The sequence below is a fragment of the Rhinolophus sinicus genome, linkage group LG13 (genome assembly GCF_036562045.2).
Source record: "Rhinolophus sinicus isolate RSC01 linkage group LG13, ASM3656204v1, whole genome shotgun sequence".
NCBI classification, from domain to species: Eukaryota; Metazoa; Chordata; class Mammalia; order Chiroptera; family Rhinolophidae; genus Rhinolophus; species Rhinolophus sinicus.
Genome location: NC_133762.1, coordinates 46,725,105 through 46,743,461, shown reverse-complemented (window position 1 = coordinate 46,743,461; position 18,357 = coordinate 46,725,105). Strand labels below are relative to the sequence as shown.

Below are 18,357 nucleotides of genomic sequence, written 5' to 3'. Positions count from 1 at the left end.
TTTTCCTTTTGGAATATCCATATCATTGCTGAAACCAGAACAGATTCTGAGTTTCTGTCTTCAGCATATGTGCTCTGATTTTTATGGCCTAACTCCGAATGCTTCATTATATTATTCATTGAGAGTGTCTCTGAGAACAGCATTATTCTAAAAAAATGCTGGGTCTCTCATCAAATCTATTACTTCTCGATGGCTGGCACTGAATATGTTTCCCGTCTCGTCTATTATTCAGTGAGCTTGCAGCATTACAGAAACATTTCCTGGGCTTAATTCTAGACAAAAATCTTTCCCAGTAAATGCAATGAAAGGTTTTATTCAACAGTCTGTTGGCCCAAGCGAAAAATTCTTGAAATATTAAAAATCAAGATTGCATTTCTTTTGTTGAGTGCATCAACCTTATTATTTATTTTCTGGCTATGCAAAATGATTTCTGCAATTTTGAATTTTCCCAACTTAAGCTTGTCTTTCCTTCTTCCCTCATTCATCTTGAAGCTACTTGAGTGGAAAACACATGAAACATAGCTATTCTGTCATTAACCAAAAGCTGCAGAACTTGAGTAAGTCTCCTCTTTTCTACTTTAATCATTCCCTTCAGTTGAATGAGTTACTTATTTTCCAGGAATAATTTTTAATGATGAAAACGGAGTTAAGACTAAGTGCTTCCTTGGCCTAAACAGGCAGCTGAATTGTGGGAAAAGACAGAATATAAAATGTTGTGATGATTAAAGTTTATATAACAAAAAACAAACAAACAAACAAACAAACAAAAAACAAAAGAAGCAAAGAGCCTCCAGAAGGAAACAAACAGTATTACCCCTTCTTCTTCATTGCCTTCTCTAGGATTTTCTCATGTGTCGACTTCTCTTTGTCATATTGAGCCACAATTTTGTCAACTTGTGTACAATGTAACTTCTGCATGGCACTGTGCTCCTAAATGAAAAGAATTTGCAGTATTGAGTTGGACTCTCAGCGTGGCTGCCATAATTTTCACCAGCTTTTCCAGTGTTGGTTTGGAAATCAGGAAGTGACTGAGTCTGAGAACTGGAAAGACTTTCCATCTCCCAAGCAACATAAGAGTCTCTTGTATCCCCAGAAAGGAAACGTCCAGCCTCAGCCTAATGAACATGCCCACCTCAAAAGACAGCCCTGCCCACCACTGGGCAACACAAATCACCCCCAAATCCCGTTTTCCACACGTAGCAACCATAGAATTGCTACGCATCTGTCTTTGTTTTGCTGTCTGAGACAATTAGTCTCCTGCCCCTTACACACATTGGTCTCCAAATTCAGCTGTCATAGTTCCTTTTTTAAATGACTATTTACTAAAATATAGTTGATATACAAAAGTATATTAATTTCAGTGTACAACATATTGATTTGACATTTATATACCGTACAAAATGATCACAGTAAGTCCAGTAACCATCTGTCCCCATACAAAGTTAATATGATAATACTGACTATTTCAGCGGCCAAATTTCCTTTTTTATATGCTGAATACAGCTATTCATCATGTGACATGGCTTTTAAATACCTGGCACCTTTTGGAAGATCTTGAACATTATCACTACAAAATGAGAATTACCAATGTGGTTGTCACTGTCAGCTGATTTTGAATCCTTGTCACTTGGTATTTTCACTGGTCTCCTTATCTAGATGCGTTAACGAGGATGACAGTGTTTAGGAGCTCTGGTCTTCAGTTTTATAGATCTTTAAACTATTTCTTACCTGCTTCATTCAACCACTGAAATGGGGCACACTTTGAAAAGAAGTATTTCTCCATAAAAAAATCTTTCCTCCTGATAATTTGCCCACAGTCAGATTTCCTTAGCTGCTCAGCCTCTTATAGAGGAAATCAATACAATCAGTAATATCCGACTCGAAATGAAACTTGATCTTACTCTTGAGAAACTTAGAGAAATGAAATGGTATATTTAAGACTGGAATGGACAGATTTTTTTTTTTAGGTTTTATAGCATCCTTACAATCATAGTTCCTTTTGCTTATTTATTTTAAAGTGATCAATTTTTTAAAAAATTAATTTTCTTCCTAAGGTATTCTCAACTTTAAGCAACCCTAATTCATAAAAGTCTTTAAAAGATTTCATAAAATATAAACGAGGAAATTATTTTTAACTTTACCAAGATTTCTGCAATTTCCCAGAACTGTTAGTTAATGAACAAAGGACTTGATCTACAATTTGTTTATGCACATATTTTTCACAAATGCATTGGTGCACAAGGTCCCAGCATTCTTGCCTGGTGGATAAATACTTTTGGGAGAACTTGTGGAGAGAATGGCGCTGGATGGGAAGGTTCTCAGAACAGGAATTCACAATGGGGACAATCGGGGAGGGTGGCCAAAAGGGAAATTATCTTTCTGTGGATTTGGGGTCAGGGAATTCTATGTAACAGCGTATTGTTTAGTTTGTGGTTGGAACACCTCATAAATCTAGCTATCTGCACACTGTTGTGTTATAAACACATTTCAGCCAGGGTTTCTGCAACATGGCATTGGGTTAAGGAAATGGGTTCTTCAGTCTCAACTTCTGGGACAAGTTACTTACCCTCTCAGTCTATTCATTTTTATCATTGGAGTAGTGATACCTCGGTCACAGGATTGTTAGGATTAAAAGTAAGTATACTATAAATCATATTATACATGCATGTTGCACCTTATTCAAAATAGTGACGCCTGAACCTATTTATATTATTCAATCTCCATGATAATACTCAGAGAGTGATTTGGAATAAGAGACCGCAACCAGAATAATTTAATCAAACCTTTCCTCCAAGCTTAATCTACTGTCCCAGGAAACAGATGAGCACTTGACATATCATTATTTGAACAGAGTTAATGACTCTCGCACTGTCTTAGGAAAAAAACTAAAACAAAACAAAAAAATCTCTGCTAAAATGCCCTACTACCAATCTACTTTCTGGATTTAGACGTCATCCTGTCTGCTTAACACATGTGTTAATTTTCCTGGGCAAACAAATAAGGGGCTCTATACAAATCTAGATTAAAACATATGTCTCTTGCAAATATCATTGAAAGGAAGGTGAAGATTATTTCTTTAAATACGATAGTGCAGCACAGGAAAAGGAAAGGCTTTGAGGCTTAGAAGTAAGCTGACAGACTACTGTGCTTCCCCAAAAATAAGACCTAGTCAGACCATCAGCTCTAATGCATCTTTTGGAGAAAAAATTAATATAAATCCTGGTCTTATATAAGACCTGCTCTTATATTATAGTAAAATAAGACCGGGCATTACATTACATTGCATTATATTATATAAGACCCCGTCTTATAGTAAAATAGTAAAATAAGTAAAATAGTAAATAGTAAAATAGTAAAATAAGATGGGGTCTTATATTAATTTTTGCTCCAAAATACACATTAGAGCGTATGGTCTGGCTAGGTCTTATTTTCGGGGAAACACGGTATTTCTTATGGATATATTCTTGTGAACCTAGTAAGCCAATTAGATATGAGGAATGAAGCTGTTTGTACCATAAAGGTGTTTATGATGGACTTGTTTATAAGATATGCTCTACAAGGGCAGGACAATCCTTTGTGTGAGGCACAAAGTTTGTTACAAACAGATGCCCAAAAAATATTTGTTTCATGAATAAAAAATTAGCACGTAGCAAGAAGAATTGGATCCTGGTCCCAGCTCAGTCAATAATGAGAAAACTGCACAAGATCCATTTGCCTAACCTAATTCATGGGTTGGTTATAAACTGCAAGTCACCTAGTGTATGTAGAAATAATCTGAAAAATTAGAAGCATATTGAATTAAAATGATTACAGTTAATACGAATAACAAGAAAGCTGGTCTCGAAAAATTATCTCTGTATTTCTCTCTGTGCTCAAAACTGTATCCATGTGTGGTAGGGAGTGATTACTAAAGTGTTCTAGTATAATCTGGTTCTCAGACACCCCTTCTCCTTTCACAACGGAACAGGGATCCAAATTACTGATCATCATGTGACAGGGGTCAAGCCTCCACTTCCTGTTGTGTAAAACAGAGGAGCCAGGAAATGATCTTTAAGCCCATTTTAATGCAAAAAAAAAAAAAAAAAAAAAAAAAAAATCATTGATTGTATTCTCTTTGTCCTTAATTAAATCATGAGACACTATAGAAGAGATATACATTTTTCATTCATTGATGTCAAGAGTACTTAAATTAAATGTGTTCACTTAAAAGTCAATCTTAACCGGGACATTTTGGGGGAATACATATACAGTGTTGAGCTGAATTTGAATGTTTCTTATAGAAGTTTAAGAGTAAATTCAGCTTCCTGTGGGAAAAACTTCTGCTGCAGTTCGTTCTTGTGACTGATGTGACTGTGGGTGTGAATTACCGCACGAAAGATGATGCTGAAAAATCTGAGTAATTCAAATTTGCTGAGCACATTCCTCTGAGATTACCAATAAACTGCCTCTGTGGGTGGCAGAATTCGAGGTCTATTGTTGTGGTCTTGCCATGCATTATAACTGATGAATTTAACAGAAGTCTTGGTCTTATCAGCTAAATTGCTTGACAGCAAAGTGCAAATTTTCCATTAGTAGCTTTACTGAAGTGCTGAAGTTTAGTCAGTTTCTCAGGCATTTCATCTGACTCATCTAATAGTGACATTGCAAATTGGTGGCCCACAAAGGATTCATAGCCAATCTGCAGATGAAGTTTTGTGTTTTGGGGCCTACGTGGTGTTTCAAGAAAAGATTGAATCAGTGGCCAATATTGAAATATTAAGAAATTCATAAAAGATTTCAGATTTCATTATTCTTCTTTCAAGAATGAAGCCCATAGACTCATGAGGCACCAATAGTGGGAGCTGGGGCTGCCTTGCCCTTTGGACAGGAATGCGTGCTCCCTGTTTTCTGGCCAACTTCCTTCCTGCTTGGTCACTACAAGCATCTAACACGTTCCCAACTTTGGGTTTACCCAGCTTTGGGTTTAAAATTTTTTCCTCTAAGGATTGGACTACATCGGACAATTGAAAAGCATAAAAGTGGCATTAAATAGATGTTAGTAGTAGTAGTTTTATGTAAAAAGATTATAGAAGAGATTATAGGGTTAATAAATTATACTGCCAGATCGAGCTCAATAAAAGTGGGCCCCTGTGTATTTAACGTGGAAGAAGGAATTCGTTCAGAAACTTGTAATCACACACTTGTAACTTGAACTTCTGCAGTATACAAAGGGATGAAAAACAAGTTGTGAAATGTATGGCCCTCCTCAGAAATGCTTCTGAAAAGCAGCAGTCAAGGTCTGAATACTTTACTGTGGGAATTTAGCTCTGTTAGTTGGCCTAAGGAATTTTGAAAGCTTCCTCCAAAAAATGCCCACTGAACTGTTATAAAAGTCCATGCAAATTTAGGTAGGATTTAGGGAGACTTAACATCTTTTAGGTTTTGCTTCTCTTATAATGTGGGGCCACCTCTAAACTGTCTCACAGAAAAAGAATTTTTTATCTGCTATGGACTGGATGTTTGTGTCCCTGCTCCCCAGTTCTTATGCTGAAGTCCTAATCCTCAATGTGATGGGAGGTGTTTAGGTCATAAGGGTGGAGCCCTTGTGAATGGGATTAGTGCCCTTTTAAGAAGAGACAGGAGAGGACACAGCAGGAGGAGGTCACCTGCAAACAAGGAAGAGGGTCTCTCATCAGACCCTGAATCTGCTGCACCTTGATCTTGGACTTGCAGCCTCCAGAACTGAGACAATTTAATGTTTGCTTTTTCAGCCACCTGTTCTATTTGTTATAGAAGCCCAGGCTAGGACACCATCTTAGACACTTTTTTGATTAAGCAGATAGGCCTGTTAATTGACCTGAGTCAGTTTGGACTCAAAGGTTTAGACAAGGAAATCAGCAGATCATTCTGCTCAGTATTATGTGGGTCAAGTTGCAAAGAATTGAGGGTCATCCTTTCTTAGTAACTGTAAGTAACCCGTATGTTGACATTGTTCAAACTAGATGGAGATGTTCACAGCATTCCACTGCATTTCATACAACGGGGGGAACTGGCTTCCCTATTGAAGCCTCTAATATTCTACACAGAATAATGCAGTGCTAGGCTCAGATGATTTGGGCTCAAATACTGGCTCTGCTGCTCTCTAACTCTGGCACCTTAATTCAGTTGCATAACCTTCCTAATCCTTTATTTCCTCACATGCAAAATGGGGACTTAAATAGAATTTACCTTATAGGGTAGCAAATATTACCGAGATAATAACTGTAAAGTGCTGAACATAGCATCTGGAAAGTACTGAGCATGAAAAAATTCTAGCAGCCATTATTATTATTATCATCATCATTATCATTATTATTATCAGTCACCATATTTCCTGGTCATGCCTCAAGGAAATATTAAATGAGGATGAGGCCAAACATTTTAAGTTTCCAAGTAGCCCAAAGGCCATTGAAATGGCCGTCTCAATGACAGAGATCCAGTTTAAATGGAAGGAAACATCTGCTGAATGATGCCTTGTCATATGGATACCAACTCTATTCCTAATAATTAAAGTCATTTAGGTATACTCTCTTATTTCCTTTTCTCTCTCCTTTTCTGTTTCCTTTCCATATTCTAGGTCATTGCCAATGACCAGCAAAATTAAAACCACTAGTTTAAATAGCTCTCTCTCCCATAGTCTCACACTTAAAAAACCTGTACAAAGTTTTCCCTGTGGACAATGAAAAGAATGCCACTGATTGGAATTGTTCATGAAATTTAGGAGCAAACAGTCTTTGAAATGACCTCAATATCAGCAAATCCATTAAGCCATCAGTTCAGTAATATGGGGACTATTATTATTAGGCAAGATTAGGCTGAATTTCTCAAAGGAATGCACACTGTTAAAGAAATGACATCGTTCCAGGCCATGCTCTTTGCATCTTAATATGTGGAGTGATTCAGAGGTCCATCACTGAAGTCCAGCTCTGTAGGACATGCCGTGGTTTGAGGCTTGGGTCAGACATAAAGAAGTGGGAATGCAGGATTAGTTTAAAAGAACTCAGAGGTCCTTTTAAGAAATGAAGTTTCTCTTGCTTTCACTGTCCTTAATGGAAGAGGACACACATTGTCCTGCCAGTGGAAGCAGCTGTGTAGTGAGGCATCTTAGAAAGGAAAGAGGTCTTCTGTCTTCCGCCTTTCTCTGTGAGCTGAGGCTGGAGAGCAGGACGGTGTCCGAGTGCTGTGAGGTTTTTCAACCCACCCTAAAATTCCTGAGGCCACTGCCTGCTGCTCTCTTCAGCTCGAATAATTTCTCCCAATCTCTGTCAGAAGACCTCTTCTTATGGGTAAGAGGGAAAAAATAACTATTTCAGAAGTAGGTCATGGAGCAGAGTTTATATAATTGGGGAAAAGTGAGAAGAGCTCTGTCTCTAGGGGCCGTGGGTGAGAGGTTTAGAACTTGTCAGCTTCTCCCTCCACGCACTGTATGTGGCATACTGTCTGCCAATGACCCAGGGAATTTCAGTACCTAGAGGCTAAGATTGTGAGCTGGTCTTCAAAGGTCTTTATGCCACATGTGTAGATAAATCATATTATGAAACAATTTTTAAATAGGTGAACCTTTGTTATGCTTTTGAAATAGTAGGTGTTAGAAATGCAGATTATAAATCAGTGACAACAGATCCCAAAGGGATTCTATGCTTTAATTTTATTTCTAACCAGTTAAAATACAGGTACTGCTGTCCAGTTGTCTGGAAGCAGGTTCTCCTTTTGTTGGTGAAGAATTCACTGGTCCATAACACAAAATAGTAGCTTTAGGTTTTCATTAAAGATCTAAAAGAAAGAAAAAATCCAAACAGGAAAACAAAGCTACACACAAAATATGCATGCACACACAAAACACTCTACCTTTGCATGTTTCTTCTTTAAAGAATTTAGCTCCTTCTGTTGTTTCTTTAAATGCTTCAAGTAAGCCTGTGGAAGAAACAAAGAGGACCCAAAATATGGTTTTTTTTGTAGCCACAATGATTATACTTGGTGAGAAACAAAAATATACTGGTTTCACCAATATGAGTAATACAAGAGTGCTTGGAAAATGACCAAGCAGTTTTACCTTCATCTGCTTTAAATCTTCTATCCTCACCTGAGGGATAAGTTCAATACCTTAAAAAAAAAGATTACACATTGTGTATATTAAAAATTAGAATATATGATAATTGAAAATTCAGTTTTGAAATCTCATCTGAAAACGTTACATGTGATGTTAGGAATAGAAACATATGCATTTCTTATTACAAAACAATTAAATAGACACTTAACTGAAATGCTTATTGTCTTAGGTTGTGTTTCCTACAAGCAGAGCCTGAGACGGGGATTCGTGTGCACATAATTTATTGAGGGAATGCTTTCTGGAGAAATCCCTAAGGGGGTAAGAGAAGCAGGACAGGGCAGATGAAGAAGCTGGGGTGTATTTCCAGGGCCATTGAGCTCCAGGTGCCTCAGTGGTAACAAGCTTGAAAACACTCCGATCATTGGCTATCTTCTCTTCCTTGTGTCACTTCTCCATACACCCACCTGTCTGTGTCCACTGTATACCCCCAACCCCAATAAATTACTTGCACTTGAAACCTTATCTCAGGGTCTGCTTCAGGGTGACCCAAATGAAGACAGTTCTATAGAGAGAAAATGGAAGCTTGCCTTCTCAAATGACATCTCTTCCCACAAAGGCCACTGGAGTAGTTTATTTCCCCACTCTCCACACAACCAGTCCCCCGATTCCTAGAGAGGAGTGGGAGAACACCTAGACATTTCCCTCCTGCACTTCTATAGCATTCCCCTAAAAGCTACCAGGCAAAAGGACAGGCCCCTCACTTAGATGAGGTTCTGCTGAGCCTGCTACCTCCACATGTGTCCTTCTAGGTTGTATATTAACCTGCTCCATGAACTCCAGCGTCTGGCTCATGGCTTTCTTACGGAAGCATTCCCAAGCCTCCACCGGAGAGATTCAATACCCATGAGAAGACCCATTTCCTTACTTTCCTTCTCATTTCTACGATGCCTTCCATTGTAGAAACCTTCTCCGTTTTACCTCACCTCCTGCTGACAGCTATAAGTGGTGTGTTAACACTGAAACTGTCCCTCCTCCAAGACCTGTCACTTCAAGGTGCCTCTTTCTGCCCACAATGACATACAGTCAACTTTACTCACTCCCTCACATCCACTGCACATCCTCTTACCCTTATCTGTTCCTTGCTTCTTTAACCTTTTCCTTTTCTAGCTTCTCTCTCTCCTCTAGTATCACCCCTACTTGAGTATTAACCTGGATATTACGATCAATGTGGTAGACTGATTGAAAAAATGGCCCAAATTCTTTACTTTCCCTGTTTCCATACCTACTGCCAAGTGACTTTGGAGTTCCTCCTATCAAGATATGGCGTGTGTTTCCCCAACCCTTGAATGTGGCTTGCTTGTTGAAAGAAATGTAGTAGAAAGGACTTTGTGTCACTTCTAAGCCTAGGACTCAATGGGCCTTCCACACTCCCTTTCTCCATCTTAGAACCTTGCCACTGCCATGCAAACAAGCCCAGGCTAGCCTGACGGAAGAGGCGTCCACATGGGCGAGAGCACACTTGTCCAGCCAACATCACTTAGATCAACCTAAAGCTCACTGAACCCCAAACGTGAGTGAGTACAGCTAAGATCAGCAGTGTTGCCTTATCTCAGGTGGAAATCAGGTTAGAAAAATTTGATGTTTTAAGACATAAAAGGGTCATTATGGAGGACAGTAGCATGCTGGCAGGAACCAATGAAAAGAATGAGAAGGAAAATGCACGAGGGCTATGTACTGAAACAAGCCTCTGAGGAAGAGCTGAATTAAAGGAAAGGGAGAGGTCCTGCTGCATAAGGAGGGAAGAGAGATAGTCTGTCCAAGCCAAGAAGAAGGATGAGGGAAGAGAAGTTTCAGGGTGGAAGGAAAAAACTCTGATGGAAGGTGTATCAGTTAGCATATGCTGCATGACACATGACCTCAAGTTTTAGTGGCTGAAAACAACCATCATTTACTGAGGTCATGTTTCATTGGGTTGGTTGGTCTGAGCTGGTTTGGCTGATCTCTGCGTGTCTTGCTCATGCATTTGAGGTTGACTGGTGGGTTGGATGAAAATTATTGCTCATGAGGTTATCTGGGTGGTTTTCATGGTCATGGCTTGGTCAGCTCTTCCTCAGAGGCTTGTTTTAATATACAGCCCTCTGTGCATTTTCCTTCTCTTTCTTTTCATTGGTTCCTGCCAGCATGCTACTGTCCTCCATAACGACCATGTTATGTCTTAAAACATCAAATTTTTCTAACCTGATTTCCACCTTCACCATCAAAGTATGTCTAATTCAACATTAGTTTTGCAGTCTTAACTTCTCTGGACTATCTATAAACCTTCTCAAAACTCATTCTTCCTATAACATAGATCTCTGTTTTTCTATTCATTCTCCCTTTCCAAGCATTCTCATTCTCGTTCTTATTCCCTCCTTCTCTTCCCTCCCTCCCTCCTCCATCCTCTAGACCTATCATAGCTCTGCTGTCACATGTTTCTACCCAGGTGTATCATTAACACCTTGAACTTGATGATATCCAGGACTGGCATCATCTCACCAAAAGCAGTTCTGCCTCTTCACTTCTCTACTCTCAATAGCATCGTCTATTTGTGAACTGTCCTTAAAGTCTCTGAATTATTGCTGAGCTTCATCCTCCCTAAGGTCCAATAAGTTTTACCAACTTATTTCTATTCTCCCTTCCCTTCTTTCTTTCACCCTAACTACTTTCCACTTAATCCAGACTCCCCTTGCTACTAGTATGGGTCATTCATTAATCAGCCATTTACTTCTTAAGAAAAGAGACTGTTAGATCTTTACTAGGCATGGTTCCAAAGACACACTGATGAAGGAGGTGTTGTCTTGCCTACAATAACCCCTTTCTCTGGTTGTTATCACATTATATAAATATAATATAAACATTTAACATGGTAAGTGTTATAATAGCAGCATGACTACCATAATTCTTAACTGGCTCTTAGCATCTATCTCCCCCTTTCAATTGGTTCTTCTACCAAGACTATATTAATCTTAAAATATACCTTTGATTGTCATTCTCCATTGCCTTTTCCAGGTGATCCTAGAACCCTGTCCAGACCAGGATAAGTGAACTACTCACCACTACCCATCAGCATTCGCCCTGCGCCATTTTCCTACATCTAGGTTGCTTCCTATGCTGCTTCTTCCTAGGCTGCGTTCTCTTGGGTCCTTCACCTTCTCTTCCTGTTTGAGTCAGACCTATGTTTCAATGCCCAGCTCAGTTGGGATCTCATCCATAAGTTTTCTCTGGGATCTTTGTGGGAAGGGATGCCCTCTCCCCTTCTGTTTCTGAGGGTCAGCCCTCAATGACCACTTCTTGGGCTGGCCGTTGTGTGGGAGCCTGCCCTATCTTACTGCTCTGACCACGTAAGGGCCCTGACGGTGTGAAGGCATTTATTATAGAAGCTAGTACTGTCGCTTAGAGGAGGCTTCCCAGTCTCCTGCATAAAAAGCCAAAGTGAAACAGCACGTAGACTCTCTTTCTCAGGGTGTCTATTAAGGAGACTGGAGTGGAAGTGAGAGCTGCTTGGCTCCTTCAAATGCAGCCTTGTTTGGAACCAGGGGTGAGGCACTTCCAAATGCAAACATGTTCCCTTCTAGAACGAGAGTCACTTTGTCTTCTGTAAGCTGGTCACACTGCAATGTTTTTCAGGCCACTTAAGTCATTATGATTACAAGTGTCTTTTTACTAAGTAGGTGTGATACAAGAACTTTAACTAAACAGAAGCTCTTCATTTTCCACTGTCTAGCGCTGTCTGAGTCACTAATGGTAACAACGACCAGTGCTGGTACAGAACGCCCAAAGCCTGCATCATTACCTTGCTTCATGTTCTGTCCCGGGAAGAATAGAAAAACAGCTTCAGGCAAAGTACAATTTGGGCTACTTTTGTGCAGTCTCATTTTCTAATTTGTTTCATGAAGCTCCGTGCACACTTTCCTGCTATATTAACTATTAGGTTGCTTTGGTTTAGGAAAACTTGTAGTTTCTTACCTTAAACTGCATGGTTAAGTATACTATATGTATTTAAGTATACAAACAACTTGATTTCCTTACACCAAAGACAGTGAATTCATATATAAATGGGAAATATATATATTTAGTAAAACATCAGTTGGAAAAAAAAGAAATTCTAATTAAAGTAAAAAGAGTGAGTTTAGTAAGTGATTCATGGACCAGTACGGGATGGGCCCCATCCAATCAGAAAGGATTCCTGCCCAATACGCATGGAAGCCAACTTTGAATAACTGGTACAGTCGTCCCTCGACATGCCAGCTGAATATTAGCACACGGGACACATAATTCTTTGTGATGACACCTTTTATGATCTTTTGTTTAATCCATAAGTAACTGCATAAAGTTGGCCTTCAACTGCCCATCCTATAATTTTACAAATGAATTGCTATGGATCCTAAATATCTATCAGTGGGGGGAAACTGTCAATAAGAGATCTAGAAATGTCTGAACAGTAATGATTCTGTTGGATCATGAGCCCACTCACTGCCTGTCCAGATAAGTTCTGTGTTGGTTTCTGGGAGAGAGTAGGGAGGAGTTAGTGAAGTTTACCATGTGTGAAGTTCTTTCCAAAAATGACACCAAATTTAAACATTTTCTAAAACTATGGATATTGTATCTACCAGGGTGCAGGAATCTAGCAGAAAAAACCCAAATCCCGACTCCCTGTGAAATATAGGGAAATTAAGCAGTTTGTCCAAGCCATAAGAAAACAGGCTGATCTTCAGTTTTATGGGGCAATGAAAATTGCAAATTAACAATTCTAAATACCTTCATAAAAGACTCTTTACAAAGATTCTAAAATTGCCAGAGTAGAGAAGGAGCTAAAACAACCCTCCTTTACCTTTCTTGGCTTCCATACCAGATCCCAGCGCGGCCGTGGTAGTTGGTCTGAGCTCAGAGCTGCTCTGTGGGGTCACATTTGCTTTGGCAGTGTTGGCCTTTCCTTTTTTGTCATTCTTAGAAGTGTCACTGGGCACATCGGCTATGTCACTCTGGAACAAATGTTTTATATTAACCCAAATGAATGCTACCTCAAGTTCAACTGTCTTGCCCATTCTCTGTTTTACTGAATCTGTACCACTCAACTTCTCTCCTTCAACTCTCTTAACATATCTTTGCCTGGCAGGAGGGAATGTTATATGATTTCCTCAGGCTTGAAGCATAAGACGAAGCCAAGGAAAGAAGATGCAATTCCTTCACAAGTAGGATGCACCTTTTTTTTTTTTTTTTTTTTTTTTTAAGATTTTATTGGGGAAGAGTGTGTACTTCCAGGACTTTTTTTCCAAGTCAAGTTGTTGTCCTTTCAGTCTTAGTTGTGGAGGGCGCAGCTCAGCTCCAGGTCCAGTTGCTGTTGCTAGTTGCAGGGGCGCAGCCCACCATCCCGTACGGGAGTTGAACCGGCAACCTTGTGGTTGAGAGGACACGCTCCAACCAACTGAGCCATCAGGGAGCTCAGCGGCAGCTCAGCTCAAGGGGCCGTGTTCAATCTTAGTTCCAGGGGGCAGAGCCCACCATCCCTTGCGGGACTCAAGGAATTGAACTGGCAACTTTCTGGTTGAGAGCCCACTGGCCCATGTGGGAATTGAACCGGCAGCCTTCGGAGTTAGGAGCATGGAGCTCTAACTGCCTGAGCCACCGGGCCTGGTCCGCACCTTCTCTTTTTCTAGCTACTGGAGAGATTGCTGCTTCCACTCCAAAATGAGGAGTATGGTAAAAGGAGCTTTACATACAAAGAAACAAACAACACCAGTGTGTACTGAAATGGGAGAAGGCTGGATGCAAGACTGGTGAAAACTAAAGAAATAACCATAACTGTCAATTTCACTCAGTTATTGAATTGGGCTTGCTGGTATTTGAGTATATCACAAAAACATCACGTATTTTAAACATTCTTAATAGCATCATGGATGCTTTTCATTTCATTCCTAGTGGGGGAAGGGTCCCCAGATGTGCATTAAACCACGGTGATTAAGTGGTTTTTTTCAGATGGTGGCCATATTTTATTAAATATGCTACTGTCATTGACCTTTGAAACTATTTTGTTGAATTGATAAGTTCAGTTTCAAAAACCTTCTTTGAACTTGTTGTATTAATTTATTACTTGAGCATCACTGTTTGACAACTAAACTTCTACTTGGCTGTCTTTAATTGACTATCACTACTTACGGTTTCAATGCCCATAGCTCTCATTTGGTCTGCCCTCTTTTCCGTAATTGAAAGAAACTTCTTTGGATCTGATAAAGCATCCACAATATCTGGGGGGGGGTGGGGGGTGGGAAGAACACTGAGCTGTTAATTCTGTTTTACTGAAAACATCCAAGAAAATTCAGCTAATATACTATTCAGAATCCTGGACCCCCATTATGCCTTCTAAGTATTTTCTCCTAGGACATGACAAGTTCAGAGAGCACATCTAGTTATAGAAAAATGAATAGAAAAGGATCAAAGGCTAGGTGATTTTCTCTTATTTTCCTTTGATGTTTTCCCCAAATTAAGAAGACGGAGTGGTAGAGCGAGCTAAGTAAATTGCTTTGGGTTCCTCACTATTTACTCCTGTGACCTTGAGTAAGTTGATAATATCCCCAGCCTCAGTTTCTTCATCTGATAATTAGAACTGACACCACCCACTCTGCAGGAGTACTTTGAGAATTCAGTGAGATGAATGTCAAAAGTGCTTGAAGCATAGTAGATGCCACTAGCCCTAAGTCTGATTTTTACACAGAAGGCTAATGCATATTTAAAGCTAATTTTGTTCCTTGGTAGATAAACTGAAATATTTCTCTAGTGGTTTTGCAGTTATAATTTGCATTTAAAAACAGTAAAATTCCATCTTTTATATAACATCATTTGAAGAGATCCAAGTACTTTCAAAGAGAATTTCATATAATTTTGCACAATTTACCAATACCATAGAAGGAATATTCTTGTTACCTTCAAACAGTATACAATTTACAGAATGTAAAAATTATATGTTTATCAATTTCCCCCTAGCAGAATCACCTGACTAATTACATTCACAAGATAATATTTCTCAGTTAAATTTTTTTTTCTCTTTTATAATGACATGACAAATATTCAATTATATAAAATGAAAAGTAAAAATCTCCTCTCATGCCAAATTTACAGCCAGAAGGTAACTACTGTTACCCATTTCTTGCATCCTTATATATTTTAAAACTCCAAATGGGTCCATAGTTTTCTCCACCTATTTTTTAATTTTTCAATTTCTTGGAAACGCTTCCACATCAGCAATGTAGACCTACTACATTACTTTTAAGGGCCGCTTAATATTCTATTTTCTGAGTGGCTGTAATACCTTTAACCAGTTCCTTAATGATAGACTATTCGATTACTTCCAGTTCCTTGATATTATAAACAGTGTTGCAGTGAACTTCCCTGATCATCTCTCACAGGAGACCTTTGCATATGTCTACAGGATACATTCCTAGAAGTTAGAATGATGGGTAAGGGCATTTGTCCTTCGTGGGAGTTATTGCCAAATTGCCCTCCACAGAAGTTGCATCAGTTTATTCTCCTACCGGTGGTCTATGAAAAGGTTTGATTCTAGTTATCACCCATGTCCCTAAGAATTCTTTGCCTCATAATGGGGAATGTGGACAAATTAGCCCTTAAATCATGCTTAGGAAAAAACCCAGAGAATTATTTTTTGGAAATTAATATTCTAGGAATGTATGTACCTATTTAACTCCTAATTATAAAAATTTTCAAATACACATAAAGTGGGCAGAAAAGTAAAACAATCCCCTATGTACTGATGGTGAAGACCCAACAATTATAAACAGTCTGCCAACATTTCCTTTATCTAGCCTTCCTTTTTTTCTTTCTTCTCTCTGCTGAAATATTTGAAGGCAAATTCCAGATACTATATTTCACTCCTAATTATTTATTTTTTGCCATCTCTCTTTTTTGCCACAAAAGAAGGGCATTTTCTTTCAGAACCAACTATACCTGTACTGTATCCAACAAAATTGGCAGTAATTCCTTATGATGATATATAATACATGGCTCATGCTGGTATTTCCCTACGAGTATTTACAATTAGTTTGTTTGAATCAAGATACAAAGTCTGCACTATGTCTCTGAAATCTATGTTAATCTATAATAGTTCCTCCTACTATTTATTGTTCATAATGCATAGAGTTGTTGGGGAGAGACAGATTAGGAGTCCTATAAAATGTCCCACATTCTGAATCTCCACGTTTCCTGGGTATCATTTAACTCGAAGGCCTGACTTTCTCTTTTCAAGAATACTGCAAAGGAGGTGCTGTGACTTCACAGGGTCACATGGAGGCAGATGAAGCCTGGATGCCCTACTTGCCATGGTGTGAAACTCGTCGCGTGGCTCAGGACTTTTAGTTCCATTTGTAACTGTCTCCCAAATGTTTTCTCCTTCCGCTTGTCCACACTGTTATGGGGAAAAGTGAAACTTAAATTGTGCGCACTGAGCTCTCCCACCCTTCCCTGGAGAAGACCTATCAGGAAGCCTCCTAGTACATTCCCACATTGCATACACTTTGCGTCGGCTTCCCACTGGTACACTGCAGTGGATGACCCACAGGGTTGGCTTGTTAGGAAACAAATACTTGTTTGTCTTTAATGATTTACAGTCAGTTGGGGGCCTGATGAGAGTATATGGCATTTTTGAAGGGTAACTGGTAGTCCTTCAAATAGGAATAATAGATAATTTTTTAATCACTTAAAACCAAATATAAAGCCAATAAAGCAAGATATTAAAGAATGAAATGGTCCATAATCCTTCCATCTTAACCAAACTTTCATTTTAGTATATTCTTATGTATTTTTCTATATAAATACATATTTTACATGGTTTCCTTAAAATTTTATCTGTATAGTTCTGAAAATTATTTTTAGTGAGTGGCTAATGTTCCGCTGAGTTTATCTACCAAACTATTCCCCACTGCCTGATATGGAGATGGGCTTTTAATTTTTCTATAAAAGATGACTTTGCAAGAAATATCTCAGTTTGAAAAATGTTAAATACCATTACTTAAATCTATCTCCAAAAACCAATTCTAGAATTCTAGCGTATGTCCCCAGATCCTGAAATTCTGCCTTATTATTTGAGTTTAAATGAGATGTCTTATTTGCAGTTACATATACCTTATGATTTTTTTTACAATATACAACATGACAGAATTCAAGAACAATACAATAGTGATCTTGACCAAATGGCAACAAAAACCCACAAAGTATAAATAAGGCTTGTTCAATTTAAATCACATGGTACAAAAAGATTACAAAATGGCTAAACGCCTGGGACAAGGGTTATGTTAGCAGGTTATCGGAAACAGGTGCTTCCTTCCTGGCAATTCTGAATAATACATTAGATACCTCCAGGATGTATAATTTTTCCATGTGTCAGCAGGCGCTCATTCTGCAGCTAGAGTCGTAGATCAGTGCAGAGGGCGGTAACTGTACACCTGGGACAGTTCACCAAAATTATTCAACCAAGGGAAAACAGGCTTGGGATTAGAGAACCAAGGCCTGTCGTCATATCTTTTGGATAATTTTTCTATTGTGACCCAGTTTTTCCTCTGGCCAGAGGCATATATACCTTAGTTTTCAATATATACGATGCACGCGCGCACACACACACACACACACACACACACTTATTTGATATGCAGTATATATCAAATATGGAAACTGATTTTTAATAACCACATCTAAAAGGATGTGTAATCAGAGAAGGAGAAGCTTTATCTCAAATATCTCATACCTTTATATACTTGTATAAGTCTATTTGAGAATGTTACTTACTTTTTCCTTGTCTCAGCTCAAAAAAAGATTTCAGGAAGCAGTTAAATACATCTGGTATAGTCTTGGCCAAAGTTTTGCATATTTCAGTAAACCTGGCCTCTTACTTTGGTACCACCTGACATTTCACAGGGCTTTTTCCCTCACATGTGGGAACACGATGGCTAGCTATATCCCCCGTATTTCAGCATTCCACGGGACAAACCACTGTGGCAAGAATGAATTTTAAAGGCTGATAACATTTACTAGTGCGTGACTAGGTCTGTCCAGGGACTCGCCACACTGAACGTCGACGAAGCCTCTGCCTCTACGGAACCCACAAGGATGAGCTAAAATTGTCCAGCTACTTAGAGGCCACGGCACAAGCTCTGGGACATTCCTTTTTTAAAAAGAAAGCAATTTGATTTTTCTCATTTGCTTCTTCCTTCTGGAGATAATGGAAATTTTGCTTATTTGTATTT

The 18,357-nt window shown here is 38.9% G+C and overlaps 1 protein-coding gene across 9 annotated transcripts in view; it reads right to left on the bottom strand.

Moving 5' to 3' along the window:
* The window catches only part of PLCB4 (phospholipase C beta 4), a 398,844-nt gene that overhangs the window by 23,594 nt on the left and 356,893 nt on the right, over window positions 1–18,357 (bottom strand). For all 9 annotated transcript variants that reach the window (XM_074318158.1, XM_074318162.1, XM_074318160.1 and 6 more), the window contains 5 exons: window positions 14,264–14,352; window positions 12,939–13,089; window positions 8,072–8,121; window positions 7,867–7,932; window positions 815–930 (listed from right to left, as the gene is read on the bottom strand). In XM_074318158.1, the coding sequence (XP_074174259.1) occupies window positions 815–930; window positions 7,867–7,932; window positions 8,072–8,121; window positions 12,939–13,089; window positions 14,264–14,352 (472 nt within the window). The remainder of the gene's footprint in view (window positions 1–814; window positions 931–7,866; window positions 7,933–8,071; window positions 8,122–12,938; window positions 13,090–14,263; window positions 14,353–18,357) is intronic.